Below are 13965 nucleotides of genomic sequence, written 5' to 3' on the forward strand. Positions count from 1 at the left end.
ATTATTCTGTATGGAGGACTATATGGGGCCATTATTCTATATGGAGGACTATGTGGGGCCATTATTCTATATGGAGAACTATGTGGGGCCATTATTCTATATGGAGGACTATGTGGGGCCATTATACTGTATGGAGGACTATATGGGGCCATTATTCTGTATGGAGGACTATGTGGGGCCATTATTCTATATGGAGAACTATGTGGGGCCATTATTCTATATGGAGGACTATGTGGGGCCATTATACTGTATAGAGCACTATGTTGGGCCATTTTTCTATATGGAGGACTATGTGGTGCCATTATTCTGTATGGAGAACTATGTGGGGCCATTATACTTTACGGAGGACTATGTGGGGCCCATTATGCTATATGGAGAACTATGTGGGGCCATTATACTGTATGGAGGACTATGTGGGGCCATTATACTGTATGGAGGACTATGTGGGGCCATTATACTGTATGGAGGACTATGTGGGGCCATTATACTGTACGGAGGACTATGTGGGGCCATTATACTGTATGGAGGACTATGTGGGGCCATTATACTGTACGGAGGACTATGTGGAGCCCATTATTCTATATGGAGGACTATGTGGAGCCATTATTCTGTATGGAGGACTATGTGGGGCCCATTATACTGTATGGAGGACTATGTGGGGTCATTATACTGTATGGAGGACTATGTGGGGCCATTATACTGTATGGAGGACTATGTGGGGCCATTATACTGTATGGAGGACTATGTGGGGCCATTATACTGTACGGAGGACTATGTGGTGCCATTATACTGTATGGAGGACTATGTGGGGCCATTATACTGTACGGAGGACTATGTGGAGCCCATTATTCTATATGGAGGACTATGTGGAGCCATTATTCTGTATGGAGGACTATGTGGGGTCATTATACTGTATGGAGGACTATGTGGGGCCCATTATTCTGTATAGAGGACTATGTGGGGCCCATTATTCTGTATAGAGGACTATGTGGGGCCCATTATACTGTATGGAGGACTATGTGGAGCCATTATTCTGTATGGAGGACTATGTGGGGCCATTATTCTGTATGGAGGACTATGTGGGGCCCATTATACTGTATGGAGGACTATGTGGGGTCATTATACTGTATGGAGGACTATGTGGGGCCCATTATTCTGTATGGAGGACTATGTGGGGCCCATGTTTCTGTATGGAGGACTATGTGGGGCCAATTACTCTGTATGGAGGACTATGTGGGGCACATTATACTGTAGGGAGGACTATGTGGGGCCCATTATACTGTAGGGAGGACTATGTGGGGGAAAATTATACTGTATGGAGGACTATGTGGGGCCATTATTCTGTATGGAGGACTATGTGGGGCCCATTATTCTGTATGGAGGACTATGTGGGGCCATTATTCTGTATGGAGGACTATGTGGGGACCATTATTCTGTATGGAGGACTATGTGGGGCCCATTATACTGTATGGAGGACTATATGGGGCCCATTATTCTGTATAGAGGACTATGTGGGGCCCATTATACTGTATGGAGGACTATGTGGAGCCATTATTCTGTATGGAGGACTATGTGGAGCCATTATTCTGTATGGAGGACTATGTGGGGCCCATTATACTGTATGGAGGACTATGTGGGGTCATTATACTGTATGGAGGACTATGTGGGGCCCATTATTCTGTATGGAAGACTATGTGGGGCCCATGTTTCTGTATGGAGGACTATGTGGGGCCAATTACTCTGTATGGAGGACTATGTGGGGCCCATTATACTGTAGGGAGGACTATGTGGGGGAAAATTATACTGTATGGAGGACTATGTGGGGCTATTATTCTGTATGGAGGACTATGTGGGGCCCATTATTCTGTATGGAGGACTATGTGGGGCCATTATTCTGTATGGAGGACTATGTGGGGACCATTATTCTGTATGGAGGACTATGTGGGGCCATTATTCTGTATGGAGGACTATGTGGGGCCCATTATTCTGTATGGAGGACTATGTGGGGCCATTATTCTGCATAGAGGACTATGCGGGGCCCATTATTCTGTATGGAGGACTATGTGGGGGCCGTTATTCTGTATGGAGGACTATGTGGGGCCCATTATTCTGTATGGAGGACTATGTGGGGCCCATTATGCTATATGGAGAACTATGTGGGGCCATTATACTGTATGGAGGACTATGTGGGGGCATTATACTGTATGGAGGACTATGTGGGACCCATTATACTCTATGGTGGTCTGCTAATAGATATGAAGGTAGGCCCACAACTTTGTCCATGTTTTTATTTTGGTCCTCTTTGTATTTGAGTTTGACATCCCTGTTCTAAAGGGAGATAAGCTGCCACCAGAGGTATTTGGCTACAACCTTTTCCCTTCTTTCCCACCTTCATGGGCAGCTATACAGAGCGTTTATATGTATGGTGGTGGTTAATATGACTAGTCATCAGCTGTACAAGCTATTGAAAGTGTATGGCCACCTTTATGGGTTGTTGGTGGTAAGTAGCAATATGCTGCTGGAAATGTCAATTTGGTTGGAACTGGCGAAAGATCTAAGGTGCATGGCAGAACACTTAGCGAAGAAAGCTAGGTGGGGCATAGTGGATTTCAACATGCCTGATCCTTTGTTTTTTTTTCCGTAGGCAGAAGCTGCCAATATGAGTGTATATATTTATGGTGAGGGCTGGTAAGATAGCGATGTCAGTTATACGGCCATCTTTGGATGCCTTGATATAAAGAGGCCTGTCCTGATGCTCGTTCCCTTCATATACTAACTGACTGAATTTCCTATGTCAGCCCATTGACCTCATCAAGAGTTGAATTACCATCATAAGGCAGTCTCTCCACATCACTGTCATCTTCGGCAAGAATTACCTCCTCTGCACAGAACAAAATAAAAACAATTAGAAAGTAAAAAAAATAGGAGACACAGCAGAATATAGCAAGACTGTTCAGGAGAATGAGCTGCAAATCCCAGCGGTAATTACACATCTGCACATTTACAGGGACCCTTAATTCTTCTAGAGGTCCTCATTGCCCGTACAAGCTCCTTAGTCCTGTGGTCACTTATTTCGGCAAGTAGTCATTGTGCTGTAGATGAAGTGATGCAGTGCACTGATGAAGTGTTACCCTTTAGGGACCTATTTCACAATGAATGTAACACAAATCCACAGTAGACATGACAGATAATTCCTGATGCAAATCTGCTGCATGTGTTAGGATGTTTTGCCACAAGGTATAGATTTTGGGCTTTATCTAATAATAATAATAATAATCTTTATTTTTATATAGCGCTAACATATTCTGCAGCGCTTTACATACATTATCGTTGCTGTCCCCATTGGGGCTCACAATCTAGATTCCCTATCAGTATGTCTTTGGAGTGTGGGAGGAAACTCATGCAAACACGGGGAGAACATACAAACACCTTGCAGATGTTGTCCTTGGTGGGATTTGAACCCAGGACCCCAGCGCTGCAAGGCTGCAGTGCTAACCACTGCGCCACCATGCCGCCCGTATCTCAACTTAAACGTAACCTTACAGGACCTTTTACCCCACTAAACGTCCACTGCTGCTTCATTTCCACAGAACATAGTCACACAAAAAATGTCACTATACCAATTGTGTGTGCGGCATCATCTGACATCTGGTGCATGTGGCCTGCAAACTAATGGCGGTGCTGAGCACACTGCACAGGCGGTGGATGTGCACAAGCTCAGGAAATCTGCCTTGTTTTTCAGATAATGCAAGAACATCAGTTGGTATGGTGGCATATGAAGGAGCAGTAGTGGTCATCTAACAGGGTGAGAGGTCCTACAAGCCATTCTGTAGAATACTCATCTCCATGGATTATACTGTATATACTGTAGATGCTGATTTGAAACGTTGCAAACTGTTATGACGAATGATTGTTCCTTGAGGTTTGGTGACCTTTTGATGCCGGTAAACTGGTGTAAACTGGTGTAAATGGAATGATAAAATCTACCCATGGTGGTCATTTGTGGATTTCCCTTTAGGTGTGTTTTTTTTTTAGACTTTTTACTTTCAAGGGGTGTGATGAACCTGTAGCCGCCATCTTGGTAATGATAAATCATATCCAGGGATGGCCACACTTCAGCAGCCCCCACCCTTGGGACCTTCTGTTAAAACGTCAACTAGATAGTTTCCCCCCATCCAGGCTCCTGTAAGATAAGAAGCCTACTTAACACTTGAATGCTAGGAGCTTCAAAGACTTCGAGAGGAAACACAGCCAGCAGGGGGGGGTGCTTCGTCTATCTGTACCTGACCATTTGTCCCATAGGACTAGTTTCTTTGTCTGTCACAAGCATGGAGGCATAAGATATAGAAACATGAATAGTACACGCATGTTGCGTGGGATGGGCCAATAAAAAAATATCACGGCGTCCCGGAGCCATTGCGCACACAAGCCTCCGCGGTAGACGTTTGTACGTGCTCTGGAAGCCAAGATATAGCGCGGAGCCATTCCTGAGGACCGTATGGTATCATAATTGATATCAAAAGGTCGGTTACGGCGGCCCGAATCCATGGGAACCCCTGGGGGTATCATGAGACCATCCCAGAAGAAGTTATTGGGTTCCATAGAATTTGGGCTTCTGATCGAAGTTAGACCTGAGGGTGGAGACTGAGCCAGCTGACCTCACCAGCAGTGGGCGGGACGGGGCAGGTAAGATAGCAGGACAGACAAGAGACAAGTCAGTTTTTGACCCAAGAGTGGTGTGCTGAACATCTGAGCACCAGCTGAGGCCACCAAGGGGAGGAGCAGTTTGACCATGCGGTGGTAGGCCTCAGCCTGTAACAAAGAACCGTGCCTGCGACCGCAGAATCCTCTCCCTGCGTCACAAGAAAATCAAGAAACCGGTAACTGATATGCTGTGGTGATTCTGTGTGTTGTATTCCATTGTTGTATAGTTTAGCCTGACCTTATACCTGTGTATATTTAGTTGTATATCGTGTATCTAGTGTATTATTATAATCAATTACCTCAAGTAATTGTGGGCCTGCCTTTTATTCTGCATAACGAACGCACGTCCGTGTGAGCTCGGCTCAAGCCAAAAACGCTACCCAGGGTTGGTTCCTGACCCGATATAGGCCCATTCACGGACTGGGCGTATATCTAAAATAGGGACTGGTGGCAGCATACCAACTGGGGATTGGGGAAGGCTGGTAGTGACGGTCGGAGGTTCAGATATATATATTCCTGGCGCGGCCAAGGAAGATATATATACCGCCCTCACTACAGAGGGCCCCGATACCCAGTAGGTTACAGGACAGTCTCCCTGGCGACCGCTTATCCTAGGTGCAGTTCCTTGACTGACCTGAGGCTAAGAGGGCGCTAGCGAGTTGTGCTGTGTAGTGACGTTACGGTTTAGTGACGTTGAAGGGATAACACACTACCGTGTTCCCTGCGCTGGTTGCAGCTTCCTGGCACTACTTTCTCTAGGTGCAGTACCTTGACTGACCTGAGAGGTAAGGGGGCGCCAGAGAGCTGCACCCACCGGCCGGCTTTCATCACATTGGTGGCAGAGCGGTGGGATTGCAGAATAATAGTGTTGTGGGACCCCTACTCCCAGGCACTAAAGACTGCCAGTGGTAACTTCCACTGCTGGAGTCTTAAGGTCAGCCCAACGTTAGACGGTCAGGCTAAAAGTATAACAAGGTGTGTGCAAACTCAGGGTTGCAGCGGTGTCGGTTACCAAGATGGCAGACGGCACCAGGAGCAAGACCCTGCAGGAGGCTAATGCTACGGTCCGTGTGGCAGGAGGGGAGGACATTGTTACTCATGGCGAGGAGGAGTCCAGCCCGGGCACCTCAGGGAGCCAGTCCCCAGTATACGGTCCCGCAGTGGGCTGCCCACCACCTACCCAGCCCAGCCTGTCCAGATCACAAGCCCTTTTACAAGCGGCTATGGCAAGTCTCCAGTCTCATGGCGATGCCGTCTACAAAACCCTCCTGGCAGCATCAGAGAAGGCAGCGGAGGAGGAGCGCGAAGCTGCGGAGCGCCGGGAGGCTGCGGAGCGTGCAGAGCGAGCTGCGGAGCGCCAGCACCAACTGGACCTGGCCCAGCGGGGGCTTCCGCTAGAGCAACCAACCCATCAGGAGACCAAGTCGTCCAAAGTCCGAGCTGAGGACTTCCCTCTACTGGAGAAGGATGGGGACCTGGACTCCTTTCTGGTGGCATTTGAACGGACCTGTCTTCAGCACCATCTGGCCCGGGATCAGTGGGCCAGATACCTGACCCCCCGTTTGAGGGGTAAGTCCCTGGATGCCTTGGGGGACTTACCTGCCGGGGAGGTACAGAACTACGACTGCATCAAGCGGGCCCTGATCCGGCAGTACAACCTCACTCCCGAGTCGTACCGCCAGAAGTTCCGGAGCCTGCTGCGTGGCCCCAAGGACACCTGGACCGATCATATGCGGGCGCTGTTGAGAGCCGCAGAGCACTGGACCTCGGGTCTAGCGCTTACTACCCGCCAGGAGGTCCAGGAACTGTTCGTCACGGAGCAGTTCTTGTGGAACTGCCCAGAGGACCTCCGACAGTTCCTCCGTGACCGAAAACCAACAGGGGCTTCTGCTACAGCCGCCCTGGCAGACGAGTATGCCAATAACAGGGCGCCTGAGCTGAAGAAGTCTGCCAGCAGCACCTGGAGAGGGGGTAAGCCCAGTCATGCCCCTGTTTCCCCGGCCCCTAGAACACAAGGGGTGTATCCCCCTGTTGCCCTCTCCAGGCAAGGACCAGACGTAAGACGTTGTCATCTATGCAACAAACCAGGACACTTTAGGGCTGAGTGTCCCCAGCGCCAAAAGACCCCATCCCAGTCCCAGAGAGCGCCCAATGTTTTGTGTGTGGGAGGGGGTGGTGGTAGGTCCCTGGACAACATCCAACCCGTCACCATAGGCCGTTCTGCGGTCATGGGACTGCGGGACACGGGCGCTGAACGAACACTGGTACGGCCTGAGGTGGTGTCCCCCCAGGACTTGGTACCAGGAAAGACTCTTTCCGTCTCCGGGGTTGGAGGCGTGGAGCCGGCACTTCCCGTTGCCATGGTGTATTTGGACTGGGGTGCCGGAAGGGGGATGCGGGAGGTGGGAGTAACGCCAAATATTCCCGCAAATGTTTTATTAGGGACCGACTTGGGGCGTCTAGTATCGCAGTATGTACCCTCTGAACCCCCAAGTTCGGCCCCCCAAGAGTGTATTGATTTGTCTGCTGCTAATGCCAACCATGTTGTATGTAGTGTGTGTCCTGCTGAGGAGGAGGGAGTGAAACCTGAGGGTAACACCTGCACAGACACAACACAAACAGGGTTAGTGAAAGCAGGTGGGGAGTGTGGGGATGCCCGCAGAGGTGCTCAGCCGGCGTGCCGTGACCTCTTGTCCTCCGGTGAGGGAGGGGGCGGGCAGGATTCTGTAGAGGGAAGCTCAGGGATGGAGAGGGGGGCAGCTACCGGCAGTGTAGGGCTCCCAGGGGTATCCAGGCTGCTGAGTATAGGCCCACTGCAGGGGGAGGAACAGGCCATGGGAGGTGGGGGTGTCCCAAGAGAGGAGCCGCCAGGTAAGACCCCAGGGCAGGAGTTCCCCACATCCGAGATGTCCAAAGGCCTAGGAAGCCTGCCTGATCGGGCGGCTTGGTCAGAAACAGAGGGGAAGCAGGCACTACCCACGGTCACAGCGGTCATAGCCGCTGTCACCAGGAGTGGGAGCGCCGGAGCCCAAGGAGCCTTGCAGAGGTCCGACGGCTTCCCCACTTCTGACCAAGTGTCTGCCGGGTCAGACAGCGGCCAGGTGACATGCCCGGAGGGGCTGACAGAGGATGTGGCAGTTTCGTCGATTCTGGCCACATCAAGTCAGGAATTTCAGGCTGCGTTGGAAGCAGACGACAGCCTGAAAGCTCTCAAGGAACAGGCGGCACAGCCTCCCATGGAGTCAGACTGCGAGCGGGTGGTCTGGGACCAGGGACGGCTGTACCGGGTAACGGTCCAGCAGGGTTCACCGGAGGCGTGGCCCAGGGACCGACAGTTAGTGGTACCCTATCCGTTCAGGGCGGAATTGTTGCGGATCGCACACGAGATTCCGATGGCCGGACACCTAGGGATCGCTAAAACCAAGGCCAGGATAGCTCAGCATTTCTACTGGCCTGGGATGGGAGCCGCGGTGGGTGCCTACTGCCGTTCGTGTGACACCTGTCAGAGGGTGGGGAAGGCGGGGCCGCGCCCCAAAGCCCCACTGGTAACTCTGCCAATCATCGAAGAGCCTTTCTCGAGGGTTGCTGTGGATCTTATTGGACCTCTGTCCACTCCCAGCCACTCCGGGAAATGCTTCATACTCACGGTAGTGGACTATGCCACCCGGTACCCGGAAGCGGTAGCTTTGTCGTCCATTCGGGCCGACAAGGTGGCTACCGCCTTACTGGAGATCTTCTCCAGAGTGGGTTTCCCCCAAGAAATGCTCACCGACCGAGGGACCCAGTTCATGTCGCGGCTGATGGAGTCCCTCTGTAAGCAAATGCAGGTGCAACATCTGGTGGCCAGCCCGTATCACCCACAGACTAATGGCCTGTGTGAGCGGTTCAATGGCACCTTAAAGCAGATGCTTAAGATGTTGGTCGACTCCCACGGGAGAGACTGGGAGCGTTACCTCCCACACCTCCTATTTGCTTACCGGGAGGTTCCGCAGGCCTCAACGGGGTTCTCCCCCTTTGAGCTCCTGTACGGGCGACGGGTACGGGGCCCCCTGGCTCTGGTGAAGGAAGCATGGGAAGGGGATTTGGCCACCCCCGAGGTGTCGGTCATCGAGTATGTCGTGCGCCACCGGGACAGGATGATGGCCTTGGCAAAGCTGGTGCAGGACAATATGGCCCAGGCCCAGGCCGACCAGAAGCGGTGGTACGACCAGAATGCTTGTGAGAGGACCTACCAGGTGGGTCAAAAGGTGTGGGCACTGGTCCCCGTACCACAGAACAAGCTTCAGGCAGCCTGGGAAGGTCCCTACTTCGTGCACCAGAAACTCAATGCCGTCACCTATCTGGTCACCCTGGATCACGCCCGTGGAAGGAGGAAGGCCTTCCACGTGAACATGATGAAGGCTCATCATGAGCGGGAAGCGACTGCCCACCCAGTGTGCAACCTTCCCGAGGAAGGAGAGGTAGAAACCCTCCTGGATCTGCTCACCCAAGCCAAGGCGGGTGGGTCCATCGAGGATGTGGGGGTTGGCCACCAGCTCACGGAGGACCAACGGTCCCAGCTGGGGACCACCCTGCACCCCTTCCGGGGGCTGTTCAGCAGCCTGCCCGGAAGGACTGAGATGGCTGTCCACGACGTGGACACTGGCGATCACCCGCCGATCCGGCGTTCAGCATATCGGGTCTCTTTCGAGGTGCAGGGAAACATGCGCCAAGAGATAGACGAGATGCTGAAGCTGGGGGTGATCCAGGCATCCAGCAGCGCGTGGGCCTCGCCTGTAGTCCTCGTACCAAAGAAGGACCGAACTACACGGTTCTGCGTGGACTACCGGGGGCTCAACGCTGTAACGGCCACCGATGCGTTCCCCATACCACGCATCGATGACCTGCTCGATCGGATGGCCGGGGCTAAGTACCTGACCATCATGGATCTGAGCCGGGGGTACTGGCAGATTCCTCTGACCCCCGCGGCAAGGGAACGCTCTGCCTTTATCACCCCTTTTGGACTGTACGAGTCCACAGTGATGCCATTCGGCATGAAGAATGCCCCTGCCACTTTTCAGCGGATGGTCAATACGCTGCTTGAGGGACTTGAAGGGTACGCGGCTGCGTACTTGGACGATATTGCAGTCTTCAGTCCCACTTGGGAGGATCACCTAGAGCACCTGCGGCAGGTGCTCGGTCGGATCCACCGGGCAGGCTTGACCATCAAGCCGGAAAAGTGCCAGCTGGGCATGAGTGAGGTCCTCTACCTGGGTCACCGGGTAGGCGGGGGGGTTCTGAAGCCAGAACCGGGGAAAGTGGATGCCATCGCATCCTGGCCCACTCCTAGGACCAAAAAGCAGGTGATGTCCTTCTTGGGGACCGCCGGGTACTATAGGAGGTTCGTCCCACACTATAGCACCCTGGCCAAGCCCCTGACGGACCTCACCAAGAAGAAGCTGCCCGTCGCAGTCGACTGGACAGTCGCCTGCGAGACAGCTTTCGGGGCACTCAAGGCCGCCCTAAGTAGCTCCCCTGTACTGCAAGCTGCCGACTTCGACCGGCCGTTTGTGGTACAGACCGACGCCAGTGACTTTGGCCTCGGTGCTGTGCTAAGTCAGGTCAACACGACAGGCCAGGAACATCCTGTCTTGTACCTGAGCAGGAAGCTACTGCCCCGGGAGGTGGCTTACTCCACGGTGGAAAAAGAATGCCTGGTAATTGTATGGGCCCTGCAGCGTCTGCAGCCCTACTTGTACGGGAGCCATTTCACCGTGGAGACGGACCACAACCCCCTCAGCTGGTTACACACGGTCTCTGGGTCGAATGGCAGGTTGCTACGCTGGAGCCTCGCTCTCCAGCAGTACCACTTCTCCATTCGCCACAGAAGAGGCCGTGACCACGGTAACGCTGACGGGTTATCCCGGCAAGGGGAGGGTGCAGAAAGACGCACGGGGGAACACAGGAATGTGCTACCCCCTCGCGCCCTCGTATAGGGGGAGGTGTGATGAACCTGTAGCCGCCATCTTGGTAATGATAAATCATATCCAGGGATGGCCACACTTCAGCAGCCCCCACCCTTGGGACCTTCTGTTAAAACGTCAACTAGATAGTTTCCCCCCATCCAGGCTCCTGTAAGATAAGAAGCCTACTTAACACTTGAATGCTAGGAGCTTCAAAGACTTCGAGAGGAAACACAGCCAGCAGGGGGGGGTGCTTCGTCTATCTGTACCTGACCATTTGTCCCATAGGACTAGTTTCTTTGTCTGTCACAAGCATGGAGGCATAAGATATAGAAACATGAATAGTACACGCATGTTGCGTGGGATGGGCCAATAAAAAAATATCACGGCGTCCCGGAGCCATTGCGCACACAAGCCTCCGCGGTAGACGTTTGTACGTGCTCTGGAAGCCAAGATATAGCGCGGAGCCATTCCTGAGGACCGTATGGTATCATAATTGATATCAAAAGGTCGGTTACGGCGGCCCGAATCCATGGGAACCCCTGGGGGTATCATGAGACCATCCCAGAAGAAGTTATTGGGTTCCATAGAATTTGGGCTTCTGATCGAAGTTAGACCTGAGGGTGGAGACTGAGCCAGCTGACCTCACCAGCAGTGGGCGGGACGGGGCAGGTAAGATAGCAGGACAGACAAGAGACAAGTCAGTTTTTGACCCAAGAGTGGTGTGCTGAACATCTGAGCACCAGCTGAGGCCACCAAGGGGAGGAGCAGTTTGACCATGCGGTGGTAGGCCTCAGCCTGTAACAAAGAACCGTGCCTGCGACCGCAGAATCCTCTCCCTGCGTCACAAGAAAATCAAGAAACCGGTAACTGATATGCTGTGGTGATTCTGTGTGTTGTATTCCATTGTTGTATAGTTTAGCCTGACCTTATACCTGTGTATATTTAGTTGTATATCGTGTATCTAGTGTATTATTATAATCAATTACCTCAAGTAATTGTGGGCCTGCCTTTTATTCTGCATAACGAACGCACGTCCGTGTGAGCTCGGCTCAAGCCAAAAACGCTACCCAGGGTTGGTTCCTGACCCGATATAGGCCCATTCACGGACTGGGCGTATATCTAAAATAGGGACTGGTGGCAGCATACCAACTGGGGATTGGGGAAGGCTGGTAGTGACGGTCGGAGGTTCAGATATATATATTCCTGGCGCGGCCAAGGAAGATATATATACCGCCCTCACTACAGAGGGCCCCGATACCCAGTAGGTTACAGGACAGTCTCCCTGGCGACCGCTTATCCTAGGTGCAGTTCCTTGACTGACCTGAGGCTAAGAGGGCGCTAGCGAGTTGTGCTGTGTAGTGACGTTACGGTTTAGTGACGTTGAAGGGATAACACACTACCGTGTTCCCTGCGCTGGTTGCAGCTTCCTGGCACTACTTTCTCTAGGTGCAGTACCTTGACTGACCTGAGAGGTAAGGGGGCGCCAGAGAGCTGCACCCACCGGCCGGCTTTCATCACAAGGGGCAATTAACTGTCCAACCATCCCATAGCCTCAAACGTGATGTGCTGAGGACCACTCTGGCAAACTTTTTATCCCCTAATTTGGCATTATCACCTTTTTCATTCCACATACTTTCACATTTCCCCGACGCAAAAGACCCTTTTTTTCCGACCTGTACCCCCAAATTCTGACCTAAGCTACATCTTGTAATCTTTACTAACTCTGGGGGCGAAGTTGGCCAATGTATGGTCGCTCGTCTCAAGGTTCCTCTTCTCATCTCTTCAAGGGTTATGTGAACACGTCTTTTTTTTCTGGTGGATTTTGCTTAGAGCTAGCCTTGAAAAAGAGCCGCAAAACCAACGCAAAGAACGAACATCACGTACAGCAATGTAAAGACGACAGTTTTTCTTTACGTCTTTTAACTGATTGGAGACTGATTGGAGGATCGGAAACTGTGAAGCTGTTAAAAGAATTAGCGTGTTCCTTATAGTTTAATTTATAGAAAAAAAAATGTGGTGGCGGAGCTGCTGCAAAAGTGCAGGCGAAGTCACTTCAGGGAAAAGACCGCCAGCTTTTTCCTGAAGAAGCTAATAAAGACGTGGTGTGCACATACCCTACGGTTGCTTTAAGTGTATGGACCCTGCAGATTGGTTTCATAGTGTGGGGAAAATAAGTATTTGATACGCTGTCGATTTTGCAAGTTTTCCCACCTACAAAGAATGGAGAAGTCTGTAATTTATATCATAATTACACTTCACCTGTGAGAGACAGAATCTAAAAAGAAAAACCAGAAAATCACATTGTATGATTTTTAAATTAAATTGCATTTTATTGCATGAAATAAGTATATGATCACCTACCAACCAACAAGAATTCTGGCTCTCACAGACCTGTTAGTTTTTCTTTAAGAAGCCTCCTACTCTGCACTCATTACCTCTGCACCTGTTTGAACTCGTTACCTGTATAAAAGACACCTGTCTACTCTCTCAATCATACCCCAACTAGTGATGAGCGAGCATCATTATCACTATCAAGCTCGTTACTCGAGATTTACGACCATGCTCGGGTGTTTTCCGAGTATTTTTGGCGTGCTTGGGTGTTATGTTTTAGTCACTCCGTGCTCATGATTTGCGACTGTTTGACAGTTTTAAAATATGTGAGAAATGCCTGTTTCTTAGGCATTCCTCACATGTATTAAAGCTGTCAAACAGTTGTAAATCATGAGCACAGAGTGACTAAAACATAACACCCGAGCACGCCGAAGATACTGGGAAAACACCCGAGCATACTCACCAAAAGGGTTAACAGAACATGCTAGCTCATCACTAACTCCAACCTCTCCACCATGGCCAAGACCAAAGATCAGTCTAAGGAAACCAGGGACAAAATTGTAGTCCTGCACAAGGCTGGGATGGGCTACAGGACAATAGGCAAGCAGCTTGTTGAAAAGGCAACAACTGTTGGCACAATTATTAGAAAATGGAAGAAACACAAGATGACTGTCAATCTTCTTCGGTCTGGGGCTCCATGTAAGATCTCATCTCGTGAGGTAAAGATGATTCTGAGAAAGGTCAGGAATCAGCCCAGAACCACACAGGAAGACCTGGTCAATGACCTGAAGAGAGCTGGGACCACAGTCTCAAATATTACCATTAGTAACACACTGCACCGTCATGGATTAAAATCCATTCTTTTTTAGGTGGGAAAACTTGTAAAATCGGCAGAATATCAAATACTTATTTCCCCACTGTATGGTTAAAGCATTGTGATACTGGGATTGTAATGATGTCAGATCACATCAGGACACACCACCGG

General features: G+C 51.2%; 1 protein-coding gene across 9 annotated transcripts in view; it reads right to left on the minus strand.

Annotated features, from left to right (window-relative positions):
- The window catches only part of CACNA1A (calcium voltage-gated channel subunit alpha1 A), a 691505-nt gene that overhangs the window by 242005 nt on the left and 435535 nt on the right, over positions 1-13965 (minus strand). For all 9 annotated transcript variants that reach the window (XM_073654330.1, XM_073654327.1, XM_073654325.1 and 6 more), the window contains exon 9: positions 2828-2881. In XM_073654330.1, the coding sequence (XP_073510431.1) occupies positions 2828-2881 (54 nt within the window). The remainder of the gene's footprint in view (positions 1-2827; positions 2882-13965) is intronic.

The sequence above is a fragment of the Phyllobates terribilis genome, unplaced genomic scaffold, assembly GCF_046119375.1.
Source record: "Phyllobates terribilis strain yellow unplaced genomic scaffold, ASM4611937v1 Scaffold_11__3_contigs__length_659146591, whole genome shotgun sequence".
NCBI classification, from domain to species: domain Eukaryota; kingdom Metazoa; phylum Chordata; class Amphibia; order Anura; family Dendrobatidae; genus Phyllobates; species Phyllobates terribilis.